Below are 13,962 nucleotides of genomic sequence, written 5' to 3' on the forward strand. Positions count from 1 at the left end.
TTAACCTGGGTTCGATCGAACCCCAGGGGTTCGGTGAGTCAGTCTCAGGGGTTCGGTGGAGGTCAAGACACACACCCGACTCATATGATTCGTGATGACACGCCCCGATTGGCCATCATTGGCTGCAGGTGATCACGCAACATCGCTTGGCCTATCTGTGCTGTAGGGAATTTGGTGCGCTCAGAAGTCGACTTGTGACTGTCGTGATGGTACGTCGTGTGATTTCGTTCTTAATATTTGAATCCCTTCACACTAACTATGTCGAGCAAAAAAAGAATTTGGTCGGACGAATATGTACAATATGGATTCACATGTATAACGGAACGTGGTGGGAGTCAGCGTCCTAACTGCATGATTTGCAATTCTAGTCTAGCACCGGCAAAACTAAGAGAACACTTCCTTAACCTGCATGGAGATGGAAATTTTTTTTAATGGTTTTGTTCTTTAAAACACAGTGATGTTGATGCACGGGTAATTTTGTGCACCAGTAAAATATATACCTATGTTTTGAATTTGAAAAAAATCATATTAAATTTTTCCATTTACGAAGGGTTCGGTGAATGCCCATATGAAACTGGTGGGGTTCAGTACCTCCAACAAGGTTAAGAACCACTGATCTAGTCTAATGCTATTCTCATCTTGATCAAAATCTACATTAACTCTCATTATCCAGTACCATGCAAAGCATGATGGGAAATGGAGATCGTCAGCAATGCTATACTTTGACACAACAAGCCTCAGTCATGTAACCTCAACTGTAATAGATTAAGTTAGATGATTAAACATGAACACATTTTCAAACATCTGACACATAGAGTTTGAACTCGCTTATGTATGTTACATTGTTTGGGCGGAGTCTAGAAATCTGGAACTCAATTGGTGTTGAAAAATTAAGTTATCTAGCCAATTACTTTGAGTTACTGCAACAAGGATTGTCGTAAACACATAAACACAGATTTTTTATAAAATTAAGTTATAATTAATTATAGATAGTAATTATCATTATTAAGTCAGCACAACTCATCAAATCCAGTTTCACTTTTAAAGTTTTAATTATTCCCCAAATTAAATTTTTTGACTGTGTCAATGATTGTTGTGCCAACAGATGCCATGAATTATTTTTTAAAGTGTTTTGTCCATGAAAACAAATCAATAGATTCTAAACCTGTGACTGTCACGAACTGCACTGAGACTTAGTATTGTTTGCACTTTTATTCTCTGTAGGCATGTTAGGTTGTACTATGTAATGCTTTTGGTTTTTTTACATTTATAAAGTATAAATATTTTTTTCGAAAGAAAAGCTTTTCTAGTGTAAACATGTGTAAACCTGAATGCCCCCTGTGTATGATTCAGAAAGGATATTATTATCAGCATTTATCGGAAACGTTCCTGTGAAGCTTCGTATTGAAGTGCTCCGTAACGTACTTTGTTTGTGACACATCTGTCAAAGGTGGTTAGAGCTCCAAACATGTAAACACACAACAAGCACATGCAGGCTTTCCTTTTGATATTGAGATTGATGTTGACCACTTGTTTGCTGGTGTGATGAACTGTCAAATACCAGCAGAAATTCTTTATGTGTTATGTCACATTCATCACAGGTTATAGCATGACTTGAATAAACTTGAATGAAGAATCAGTTCTTTACAGTACTGTAGCCTTATTCTCTAGAGACATATGACAGATTAGTGTAGAAAATCACACACCCATACCCAATTTGAATTGTAATGAAGGGATTTGTAGTGTGGTTGTTTACTTTTGCTTTCTGTGTTGAGGATTAACTTGTTCAAATGAACAATAGTTATATTGAAGATATAATCTTTTGCTTTTCTAGTGCATCTCTAGATGATGGAAGCAGCTCAGCGTCTGCTCTCGGTGGACAGGTAAAAATGTCATATTCATAAAAGATTACTTGTCAGTATAATGGAACTGTCATATTCAATATAAACAATATATCATATTGTTTGTATTGTAGAACTTTGTTTTCACTCGAAAACAGGCACAGAGGCTGAGTTATGCATTATGTATTATTTTGAAAAACCTTTGCACCCTGCATCCTGCAAAGAAATGTAAAAGCAGGATTAAAATGGAAATCCTGTTGAAATGTGGCAGATGAACAGGACTGATTCATGAGGATTCTAGTGAACTAGCTTAAGTAGTAGTATCATTTCCACATTATGTGCTCAATATTCAGAGATTAAATAAATTTGCATTGTTTTCTATGAGTTTACACACACCCGCGGCACTGTTCGGCATCTGTCGGGGAGCTCTGCTACAACTCTACAACATTTTGTTTAAAATTGCATGTTATTTGCTGTGTTGGGGAGTAGCTAACTACAAGTAGCGATGCTACTAACTTAACTAATTTTTTCAGTAGCTTGACAGTAGCTCAACTAACTTTAAAACAGTGTTGCTTTTCCAGTAGTTAATTTCGCGCGACCAAAAGCTACATTACGTTCTGCCTTCAGACCAGCGCTCCGTAACGTCTTTTTCTTATTACTGTAACAAAAAACTGAAGTGGTTCACTTCCATAAATTCCTCCAAAAAGTCACGTAACTGCACTATGAGACGGCGTAATGAAACTGACTAACCAGAGTACTGATCTTGTACACAGCATCAGAAATGTTGTTATGGTAATTCTTAAATGCCTGAGCAGTAGTCAAGTATTGTAATTGCGTCTTAGAATGTGTTTCCCGAACAGCAGGAATCCATAAAAGCACAGCATTTATAGTGTTTCGTCTGCTTGCACAAGTATTATTATATATCAAAATTATTATCTTCAGTGGCTTCTCTTACTCTTCTCAATTTATTAGGAAGTGGCGGTTGATTATAGTTGGATAAAGACGGTGCATTCGCAAGTGGTTTATGCAAAATTCCACTTTTGCACATAACCAATATTTACAGCTTTGGAACGGGAACCCGGTTACTGAGAAGAGATCGTAAAGGACGTACATGAGTGGGTCAATATTTAAATTTCGAAACACCCATCATACTGTAATGAAAATAATAAATAAACAATACAATGATAATGGTACTGTATTACATTGTTTTAAACTGATTTATTTAAAACATTAGTCAATAACACATTTCCTCTTGGATCCGCACCCTGGGAGGTTGGCTACAATTCCATGGACCTTAAACTTCTTAATAATATTTGCAACTGTTATCACAATCACATCACATAAAAATATATCAATCCATCAAATATTATTATTTATTTTATTTAAAAAGCACAATAAAAACAACAGTAGTTGACCACTGTGCTGTACAAACCTTGCTAAAAAGGTTTAGAAATAACAAACAGTTTTGACCGCAATGCACTAAAAAGGAGAAAATCAAAAACAAACACTGTCATTTCATTTTTAACATGGATTTAAATTCAGATTCTGAAGAGACTTATCAGAGGGAGACTGGAAGACTATGCTTTAGTATTTACTATAGTAAATTGTAGTATATTACAGCTGTAGAATATTATGGTAACTTTCACACTCTATTAACATGTACTACAGTATTCTGTAGAGTATCTAGCAATAGTAAATTAATTCCCTATATAAATCAGTTTACTGTAATACATTTTACACTCCATTATTTGTTTTAATGTGAGATTGTAAAAAATAAAAAGGTCATTTCAAAGAAGCTAGCAACTTTTTTATAGTTACTTGTAGTGTAGCTAACTACTTGTTCCGATAGGCAGCTAAGTAACTTAACTACTTTTATTAATGAGTAGCTTGCAGCTTATCTAACTACAATTTCAAAGTAGCATCCCCAACACTGGTTATTTGTTTAAAATCGTTTGCAAGGTACATTTATCTGTATGGGAATAATGTTAAAACAGCACAATGATACAGAAAAAGTTCCCGTTTTCAGAATGTATGTGTCTGGTGTGCGATACCTGTGTCCTAGACACGACACAGTCTGAGCTTCTTGTCCAGCATGTGACCCTCATTAGATGCTCGTAAAAAATCTAAAGAACTGATGTGCAAATGAAATGACAGTGTTTGTTATTTTATTTGACTATTTGACTTTGTTTGAAATGGGTATAGCAGAGTACCCAAAAAGTGCTTGTGTTAATGCATTTATAACCATAATAAGTAATTGCAGTAAATTATGTGGAGTTCTGCAGGTTTAATTGCATTATATATATGTTGCATTAAACATGATAATGGACATTGTGTTAATACTTTTTTAAAGTAAAAAGTCTGAGGTAGAAGTATGTTTTATCAGGAAACTTTTAAGTTTACTCAACATTTGGCCCAAGTAGTTCACTTAACTCAATTTGCTGAGTAATGTCACATTTCTTTGAACTTGACAACAAATAAATCAGCCGAGCTTGTTTACAATAATTCAAAACAAAAAATAATTCAAAACAAGCTTTTATTTTACACTCTACTGAAAAAAGAACAAAACATTTGTCAGTTTCCATGGACATTAAATATCAAAACTGAACACAGAAACAACAATCGTGACAATCAATAAACATCTTACTTAAAAACACTCCAAATACAACAGGGACCCGTTTCAATAAGGAGGTTCAAGCAACACTGAGTTAAAATATGAACTCTGAGTTGATTTACTCAGATAATCGCTACTCTGAGTTTTCTGTTTCAGAACAGCTGGTTTACGGCTGTTAAAAAAACTTACGGCGAAGCCAATTTCAACACCGCTCGCGCTTCGAAAAGGGGGCTAAGATTATAACAAACCTCGGGTTAGTGGAATAAAACCTGCTCCCGACCAGGTTAGGTTCACAGAGTAGGTTACTATGGTCACTCACTCAGAGTATAAGATACCTCGATTTCTGAAACGGGCTTGACTTACCCCACGGTCACGGGTTTGATATACCTCGCGTTCTGAAACTGAAAACCCAGAGTATCCTGTTTTCTGGGGTTAACTTACACTGAGTTTGCATTTACCCTGCTTTCTGAAACGGGTCCCAGACCACCAACAGTGACAACAACAACAACAGTGTCATAATGTCAACAAACACTATAACAGTAATCCGTTTTATTATTATTAACCACAAAACTGTACATGCTGCAATGTATACTGGCAATTTTCAAGTGTAAAATAATTTGAAGTTCAGTTAACATTATACTGAAAATGTTGCTTATAAAGATCATACACAAAATAGTGCATTTAATCTTCCTACTAAAGAATCCTTGTTTAATCCATTTTGAAGTTAGATTTTTTTACATTGCACATATTATAACTAGTTCCCGGGTGCGTTTGACACCTGAAAGCCTGGTTCGATTGATAAGTGTGAGTGCTCGGGCGCGGTTCACTTGCTGCACCTTGGCCTGGGGTGCGGTTCTCAAAAGCATAGTTAGCCAACTCCGGTCGCAAGTTCCATCGTTCCAGCATAGTTTAACTAAATTAAGTGTTTCTCAAAACCAACGTTCCAACAATCAATCGCAAGCAGCATCGCAAAGTTGCGTGGTCGGAACTACAGGTCTAGAGATGTGGTTAGAAGCATGGTTCCTTATTATTATGCATGCTTTGTTTGAGTATATCACTATAACTCTGTGTCTACAACAGAGGCGGCGCGATGCGAGGCGACAATAGACAATGAAACATTATAATCGTGAAGTTTGTCCACACTGAATGCGGCGCGGCCTGGTCGCATCTGATGTAGACACTGTGTAATATTTGGTCTATATCTCAAATTCTTTTAGCCCTGATAACTCTAAACTGGTGCACTTGTAAACATTTCCAAATTTAATTTTATTTATCAATGTGCCATCCGGTTTCCGATAAATGCCTTTATATTTTGTGTTTTTTGTTTATCTTTTATTTCTGAAGGAGACTGATCTCACTAATGAAGATGTAGCTTTCTTCGAGGTCACTCTTCTCTTCACATTTCCCCTCATCCTCATTCATTTCATTATCCCTACATCATTGAACAAGAAACATCCACACTACGAACACACACACGTTGACTGTAATGTTTTTATTGGGCCCTCAGCCTTCTTCCTCTTGTTCATTTGATGGGAGTTTAAAATCGGAAAGCAGCGACCCTGAACCAAGATGGCCAGAGATTCCTCCTGTGCTCAACCAGAATGAGGACCGTAGAAGAAACAAATACTTGAGGAAGGACTACCTGAAGGTATTCGTTACACACACAAACAATTACAATGAGTCTTTTTCACGCTCACATACAGTATTTATTTTATCACATATGCTCACGTATCATCCTCACATTTGTTTTCTAACATACACAGAGAGACATTTATACACAAAGATTTCTGCGATATATGAGAGTTGAAATGCACTAGGCAGACATTAAAAGACTTTGTTGATTTAAATCACATCCAACACTTTCTTCTTTAAGAAATACAATAAACCAAATATACTGGTTCCTTTCCGTCCCAAGTCAGAATGTGGGAGATGTTTTGATGCTTTAGAAGAGATGCCTCATGGCAAGATTAACATCACTTCCATGCTAACTGTATATTGTCCCGATCCCAATCTTGGCTTGTGGTCTCCCACGCAATTGGCTGCATTTTTTTGCACAATGTGCAGGAAATCAGAAAGCTGTGGCCTCTCGGACCACATGTGTCGGCTGGTTTTAGGCTTTGTTCATTTCAAAATAAAAATTATATCTCATATATCAAAATCATATTTTATTTTTCCAATTAAGAAGGGTTCGGTGAATGCGCATATGAAACTTGTGGGGTTCAGTACCTCCAACAAGGTTAAGAACCACTGTTATAACTGTTTGGCAGTTATCCTTGGTTCTTTTTCTACCATGCGCACTATCCTTCTGTTCAATCTAGGGTCGATTTTCCGCTTGCATCCGCACCCTGGGAGGTTGGCTACAATTCCATGGACCTTAAACTTCTTAATAATATTTGCAACTGTTTTCACAGGCACATCAAGCTGCTTTTGAGATGGTCTTGTAGCCTTTACCTTTACCATGCTTGTCTATTTTCTTTCTTTCTGAGCTTCTCAGACAACTCTATCCTTTGCTTTCTCTGGTCCATGTTCTTTGCTGTTTGGCCTGAAACCAAACAGCAAAGTGACTACTTTTCTCCGCTTAAATAGGCTGAATGATTGATTACAAGATTGGATACATGTGTGATGATATTAAAGCTCACAATATTAAACATCACTATCATCCAATTATTCATTATCTTTTCTAAGGGGTAGTTCATCTCATTCCACATCTTCTTTGCTTTATTCTATGGCATTCCAAAGGCATGCAAGTATACATGATACAACAGCTTTTAATTTCATCACTCTTCAGGAAGAATGAAGCATTATTTCAATGAGCTGTAAGGGTACCAACAAATCTGAGCAAGTCTATATTTAGGCAGACTGCATTTATTTTTGCATTTCGATTACAGTCAAACTTAAGCATTAGTTTAGAACAACAGAACGTGATCATAACTCTGCCCAATTTCCCTATGATTTCCTACAGTGGTCATTTTGACGGAGGAGTAGACATTTCATATCAATTTCCTTCTGTTTTACCCATTTCAAATCACATCCATAATTTGTTATGTGTGTTGTGTGTTCACATACAGTAGCAAGTGCTACAAAAGTCACAAAGTTTTCATAAAACAGAAAAATAATAACATTTGAGTAAAAACCTAACAAAATTCTCATGTGAATTGACAAATCTGGAGTAAAACAGGACTTGCAGCTTTTCAATGTGTTCATTTTGCAGGGCGCACAGAAATAGATAAGGTATCTTTCCAGATTAATCCTTGGGGGAATTTCCCTTCCCTGGAGCAAAGAACTCCCCTTTCACTCCTTCAGGTTCCATGAAAGGCCAGATAAAAGTATGCTCAGTCATTTCTATCGAAGGAAAGAGAGGTTTGGTATGATTTGGTACACACAAAGACATGTCCATTCAAGAATACTTTATCCACAAAAACTGAATTCACTGTCAATTGATTGTGAGTTCCCAGAACATCTTGCCCATCTTAGTGAGTGTGCTGTTCTTTCAGTTGTTTCTGACAGCTGCAGACGATACTGAGCTGAGAAAGATTTTTTTACTTCTGTTTTGTCTATGTGATATCTTATCATATAAACGGCTATTGCAATCTTGAGGCAATTCAGACCGCAATGACATCACAACCAGGAGCTTGTCATTGTGCTTGGTCACATCCTGGATAAGGCATGTTCACATGAAGGATGACAAGCATAACTATAAAGTTTTACAGTTGAAAATAGAAAAAGAAAATTTAAGCTCTTTATGTGTTTATTCATATCACAGACAATCCAACAATCACATAATTACAGTGTTAGAAGTTTTTATCACTACTGGGAACATAAAATAACTCACTTACTTAGGAGAATATCATCATTTTGTGTCATTAATCTATAATTATGAGATTAGTAGAATCCAAATCGTCATAAAAATGATGAAAATAGTGTGTTTATTGCTATAAACGACAGTCCAACAAACATCAACCAGGATTGACTGACTTAGACTGACATCAAATTACTTCAATTTTAAAGCCATCAAAGTGATATTTTTACAAAATGTTCTCTACATTACATAGCATGATTTAATATGGAAAAGTACCCAAGTAAGATGTGCATACTTGTCGATCTCATTGTTTTTCCAATGTGTTTTGGACAAGAATTGAACCTTTATTTTACAAATTTGCACTTTTCATTTCCTACTTGAGTGGACCGAAGAGACCTCTACGATATGCATGAAAGAGTTCAATGAAATACATTCCAGTTTAAGGCATCCTTATTTGCTCTTAAACATGTGTCTCGAGTCGTGATTCAGCATTGACATAATAGAACAATCGTTAAGCAAAACAACTTATTTTTCTGAGACATTGGGATCCTTAACAAGCCAGCGCAAAAACGGCAGTAGGCGGCAATATTACGATAAGTTGTTGCTTGCTGTAGGGGCCGGTCATATGTAAATGATTTGCCCATGTTGCGTCACAAATGGCATGAATGTGTCCATGTTTGCGTTCGTTAACCAATATTACATAACATACTGTGTTCTGCAGAAGAAAAAAGTCATGCAGGTTTGAAATGACAAGATGGTGAGTACATTTTTCATTGGGTAAACAACATCCCTTTCAGTTACTTCAGACAGCTTTCACAAACACGGTTACATATTTCATGTTCTGTTATCGTGGCGTACAGTATTTGTCGAAAGTGCAAAGTGTGTCTCAGATGCCACTTACTGTAACTTGTTGCCACAGAGGTTACGTGAGGTGCTTTCCTTGTAATATGGAGACAGAACAGGAAAGTCATAACAATGTGCAGTTTCTTTGTTAGTCTTTGATCCCTGCAGACCATCTTGTTTAATAACAAAAACATGTTATGTTCTGTGTAAGTGTGAACAAGCAGATGAAGTATGCTTATGGGGTATGTTTGTAATATTGTTGTTATTAAGTGCTAAGATCTATTCTTGTGGTATGTTCTGTGTTTACAGTATAAGTGCCAAAGTGCTCGTAGAAACTCCAGTGGACACGACAATGATTGTGAGGTGAGACAGAGTCGTGGGTGTGCTATTACTAAATTATTACACGGCTCATTGGAATGCTTGATTCTTATTGGCCAGTCGCGACATTTGCAGGTTCGTTATTCCCATATGAATTTTTTCAGGTTCTTTGACAAATTAAATATAAATATCTTTTAATAACATATATCACATTTTATTTACAAATGAACGTAATTTCTTACCGAAAGTAAATGGCTTTTCCTCACGGAAGGTCTGCATTCGGTTGAAATGAGCTAGTCAAATATTATTAGTTTTCTCTCATGTCCAAGTAACCATGTAGTAAGCTGGATATTGTTCAAGCAGCCGGCTGTTATCGTGAAATAAGCCCCTTAAGTGTGATACCAGACCCTCCGCTTCGCATCGGATCCTGATCACACTGTCAGGACTTATTTCTGCGATAAGAACTGGCTGCACGTACATTATCCCTTACTTACTACAGTACTTGCATAGCACACATAAAAGAAATAAATATTTGAGCATGGATACTGTGATATTTGAGTCACAATTACATGAATACATTTAACAACCTGTAGTTAACCAGTGATGAGATGCTGCATGTCAAGGGAATAATATGTACGGAGCCCATGGAAAAGAGGTGTTTTTTATTGTGTGTTTTAATACCTTAGTTTGTTACAGTTGATAGGATAACAATGTACAACAAAGCATCATTTATAAGCTTAAGAACTTGACATTCATGTTCTGATCTTGTTTTTGCAATCAATAAAATGCTAAAAACTAGGGGCGCTTATATAAGAGGTTAAGAAGGACTGTTTTATATATGACTGTGAATAATATATAGCGTGTTGTTACAGGAGGGAATGCTTTCTAATGATTTCACTACAACACTCACTGTCTTTGGCCTGAAACCTAGAACAGGTATGTCTTTCCGATATTTAAAAGGTATAACGTTTAAGTGGATGCACTAGTTGGATAAATCACCCATAAATGTATTTAGCTGTTGTGTCAAAATCATCAGATTTTTCACACATTCCACCATTGTGTCTGGAATCAGCTGTAGGAAGCTCTGAGAAACAATAACATCCATTTGTCACATTTTATTTTTGAACAACCACTTTACTGAGAATTCATATGTGGTTTCTTTGGAAAACCATTAAAACATATCAAGATAATAGTCTTGGACAATACAGATTGGTGTTGTTTCTATGTATTTCACGTCATTGCAATTCGCAGGAAAACCAGGAGGTAGGCTTAGATTTCCTGTCTCACAGCACTACAATGACAATATACAGTATCAGAACAGCTTGCCTGCAAGGTTATCTGTCCATCCAGTGTTTCCTTTTTTATAACTGTTCCAGTTTTGTTTAATTTAGCTTCTTGTGCTCTGTGCTCCACTGATAGCTGTAATAGAGATAGTGCTGCTATGAGAACAACAATATCGTATTTCATTTAAAAGGATAATCTAAAGCTAGCCGGTGGTTCACGCGGAAGAAATTCCTGACCTGACGCAAAGTGGATAATTCAATATATGTATTTAACATAATGCATATTTAATCATATGAATACTATTGGTAATATTAAGCTGAAACATTCAAGATCACTCTAAATACCTGCATGACCATGTAGTATTAGTTTTGAGTGATTGCTATCAGGGAATACCTGATTTTTCGTAACTAGCCAATCAGAATCTAGTGTTTCACAGAGCACATCATAGTGAGTCCTAATCCGGCTGTGTATCGCCAACAGCTTCACGATATGGTACGCACCCCGAAACGGCTCCATTTTTATTACATTTCTCATATGACAGATTTACAGCAAAATATACTTGCAGAAAATTGCCATACATAACTACCTATCAGGTAATCTGACAAATGGATGCATAAAGTAATTTTGAGCAGTATATAAAGTACAGCAAGTCAACAAGTACAACAAGCTAGGTATCTTTGAACAACAAACGAGCAGAAGACAATGGACAAGAGGGCATTAAATAGAGAAACTAACAAAGGAGATAACAATGGCCAGGTGTGGGGAATGAGACACAGGTGGAAAGCAATACAAGGAACGAGAGGGGCGGGGCCAATGACTAGACTGGAGAGAACGCATATTATGTCCTGATTGACAATAATACGTCTCTCTCAACACGAAACACGTGTGGCTCTGTCACGATTCTGCCACTAGATCAGAAAATCAAGACAAGAGAAGGCAGAATCATGACAGTCCCACCTTTTTTCTTTTATCCATGAAATAGCTTCCAAATACTACGCACATTTTATACATAAATATAGTTAGTTTTCATGCATCAATAGTTTAAAAATGTAAAACCGTGTTGACAATTTGAGTTTCCCAAATCTCGGCCATTTGCAGTAAATAATGGTTTCTGGTATTATTGGGAAGAAGCACTGCATAAACGTGAGACCTAGAAACTTGGTATTTACCGTTTTAATTATAGATTGTATAATTATAGTTAATGATTTATGCAGCCTTACACAATGTATTGAATTGAAAGTAGTGATAATAATTCAGTACGTTTTAAATAAGATTTTCTTTACAAAACACCAGCTAAGAATTCAGTATCAACACATGTCAATCAGCCAAATGGTTAAAGAATCGTGTACATTGTAATCTATATATTTGTGTGCATACATTAAAGTACCATTTCTGATGTCTGCCTGCCCGGCGCGTTATTAAACCAATCAGATAAGAGAAAATGAAGAGTCATCGGGAACCTCATTCGATTGGTCACAAGAAGGTAGCCCTGCCTCGCAACTCACGCTTGCAAACTGGACAGACAATCTTGCCAAAACTAAGCGCAGCTACAAACATCGGGGTATTGCAGGACATTTTTTTCCCTTGCGTACGCAACAAGACATTTACACATTTGCAACGGACTTAGTTTCGACAATTTCTGCGCAGTGAATCCGTTTTGCAGGTCATAACATTATTGTTTTTGAACGCACACTTCTGTTTACAGACTCTCAATGCTATTGGCTTTATTTCAGCACAAAAAAATACACTGTCAAAAGTGTAAGCGTGGATAAATGGAGGTCAAAAGAATGCAGATCATATTAATATGAGGTTGCAGTTTCACAACAGCTGAATTAAACTAACGAAAAACACTCTCAGTTTTGAAGTGCTTCAAATATACTCCCTGTAGCATGAAAACGCATTGTTTACTCAACCTCATTTGTGACTTTCTTCAGTGGAGCATAAGAACAAATTTTGGCACACGGTTCATGTTGACACACAACTTCAAGTGAACTATGATGAAAGCTTTGAGACGCATAATCTGCATGACATCCTCTTTTTGTGCTCCATGAAAGCAAGTCAGATATTGAACGACGTGAGAGTGTGCGTGCGTGCTGGCAGAATTACATTATTGGTGAACCATCCAAATACATTAATTACAAAGTATTAGACTGACACTGATCGGGAACAAACATCAAGATTTTATGGGCAACTTAAAAAATAAGGAACACCTGCTTATTATGTTAAACAGTGTTTGTTACACTATTGTGTTTATTATATTTATAGTTATTTTAGAATATAATTATTGCATTACGTTTTTTATTATTATGTTAATGTTTATACACGTGTGCATGTTTCTATGTTGTGTATTGGTTGTTGTGCAACAACAATATCTTTTATCGTACTGCCATTGTAAATTCTTCTCAGCCTTCTCACGTGGAAATCGACAAGACTTCAGCTCCACAGACCCAAGCTTCACTATGAGGAGAAAGATGGAGCACATCAGAGAAGAGATGGAGCAGATCCGAATCCTGCGGCAGGTCAGTGTTCCACATCAATCCCCAAAGGCTATTTTGACAGTCAGCTGTGACAACAAAACTATTGATTCATTTTATAGAGCTATTTGACATTAATGCAGATTAGTCCCGTATCTTCTCTTTAACAAACTATTCGTACCCAGATGTTTATAATGGTAAACGTTCTTGCAGCTTTCTACATTTACATTTCTGCATTGGGCAGACGCTTGACATTGCAAGCGCCATGCTCTAAGCAATAGGAAAGAATTCTTGTAAACATTGTAAAAGCAATTATTCGATTTCTGTGTTAGCCGCTGTATGTTTCTAATTTTCACTGGGAGGCTCTTGCTGACAATTCTTTTGTTGTTAAATCAATGACCTCAGAAAGGTCTGTTTTATTTTAGCCAATAATTGATTCCTATCCTTTCAGTGTCATGGCATGAAGATACATCTGTCATTTCACAAACTTTTCAAAAACAGCAGGATTGTAAACAAAAGCAGAAACATTACAGAGCAAACTTCAGTAGAATTTAGCACATTCATATTCTGGGAAATAGACGTTTCTCAGTTAAATCAACAAGATTAATAGATAGGGATGCTAATGCTGAAAACTCCTTCAGCCATGTCAAGTTGACAGCCTGTACTGTCCCTGGTGCTGAATGACAATGAAAGTGCAGTGTTCTTGACGCAACATTTTATCTTATGATGTTTTCTCACTATTACATTCAGATTATTTCTTTTTGAAATGAAAGGAAACAAAGTGGTTGTGTG

At 36.5% G+C, this 13,962-nt stretch overlaps 1 protein-coding gene across 1 annotated transcript in view; it reads left to right on the forward strand.

Moving 5' to 3' along the window:
* The window catches only part of lrch2 (leucine-rich repeats and calponin homology (CH) domain containing 2), a 69,148-nt gene that overhangs the window by 51,401 nt on the left and 3,785 nt on the right, over window positions 1-13,962 (forward strand). Inside the window, exons 13-17 of the mRNA XM_079478623.1 lie at window positions 1,835-1,883; window positions 5,960-6,100; window positions 9,404-9,457; window positions 10,285-10,348; window positions 13,103-13,215. Of these exons, the coding sequence (XP_079334749.1) occupies window positions 1,835-1,883; window positions 5,960-6,100; window positions 9,404-9,457; window positions 10,285-10,348; window positions 13,103-13,215 (421 nt within the window). The remainder of the gene's footprint in view (window positions 1-1,834; window positions 1,884-5,959; window positions 6,101-9,403; window positions 9,458-10,284; window positions 10,349-13,102; window positions 13,216-13,962) is intronic.

Source organism: Barbatula barbatula (assembly GCF_947034865.1).
Source record: "Barbatula barbatula genome assembly, chromosome: 2".
Classification (NCBI taxonomy): domain Eukaryota; kingdom Metazoa; phylum Chordata; class Actinopteri; order Cypriniformes; family Nemacheilidae; genus Barbatula; species Barbatula barbatula.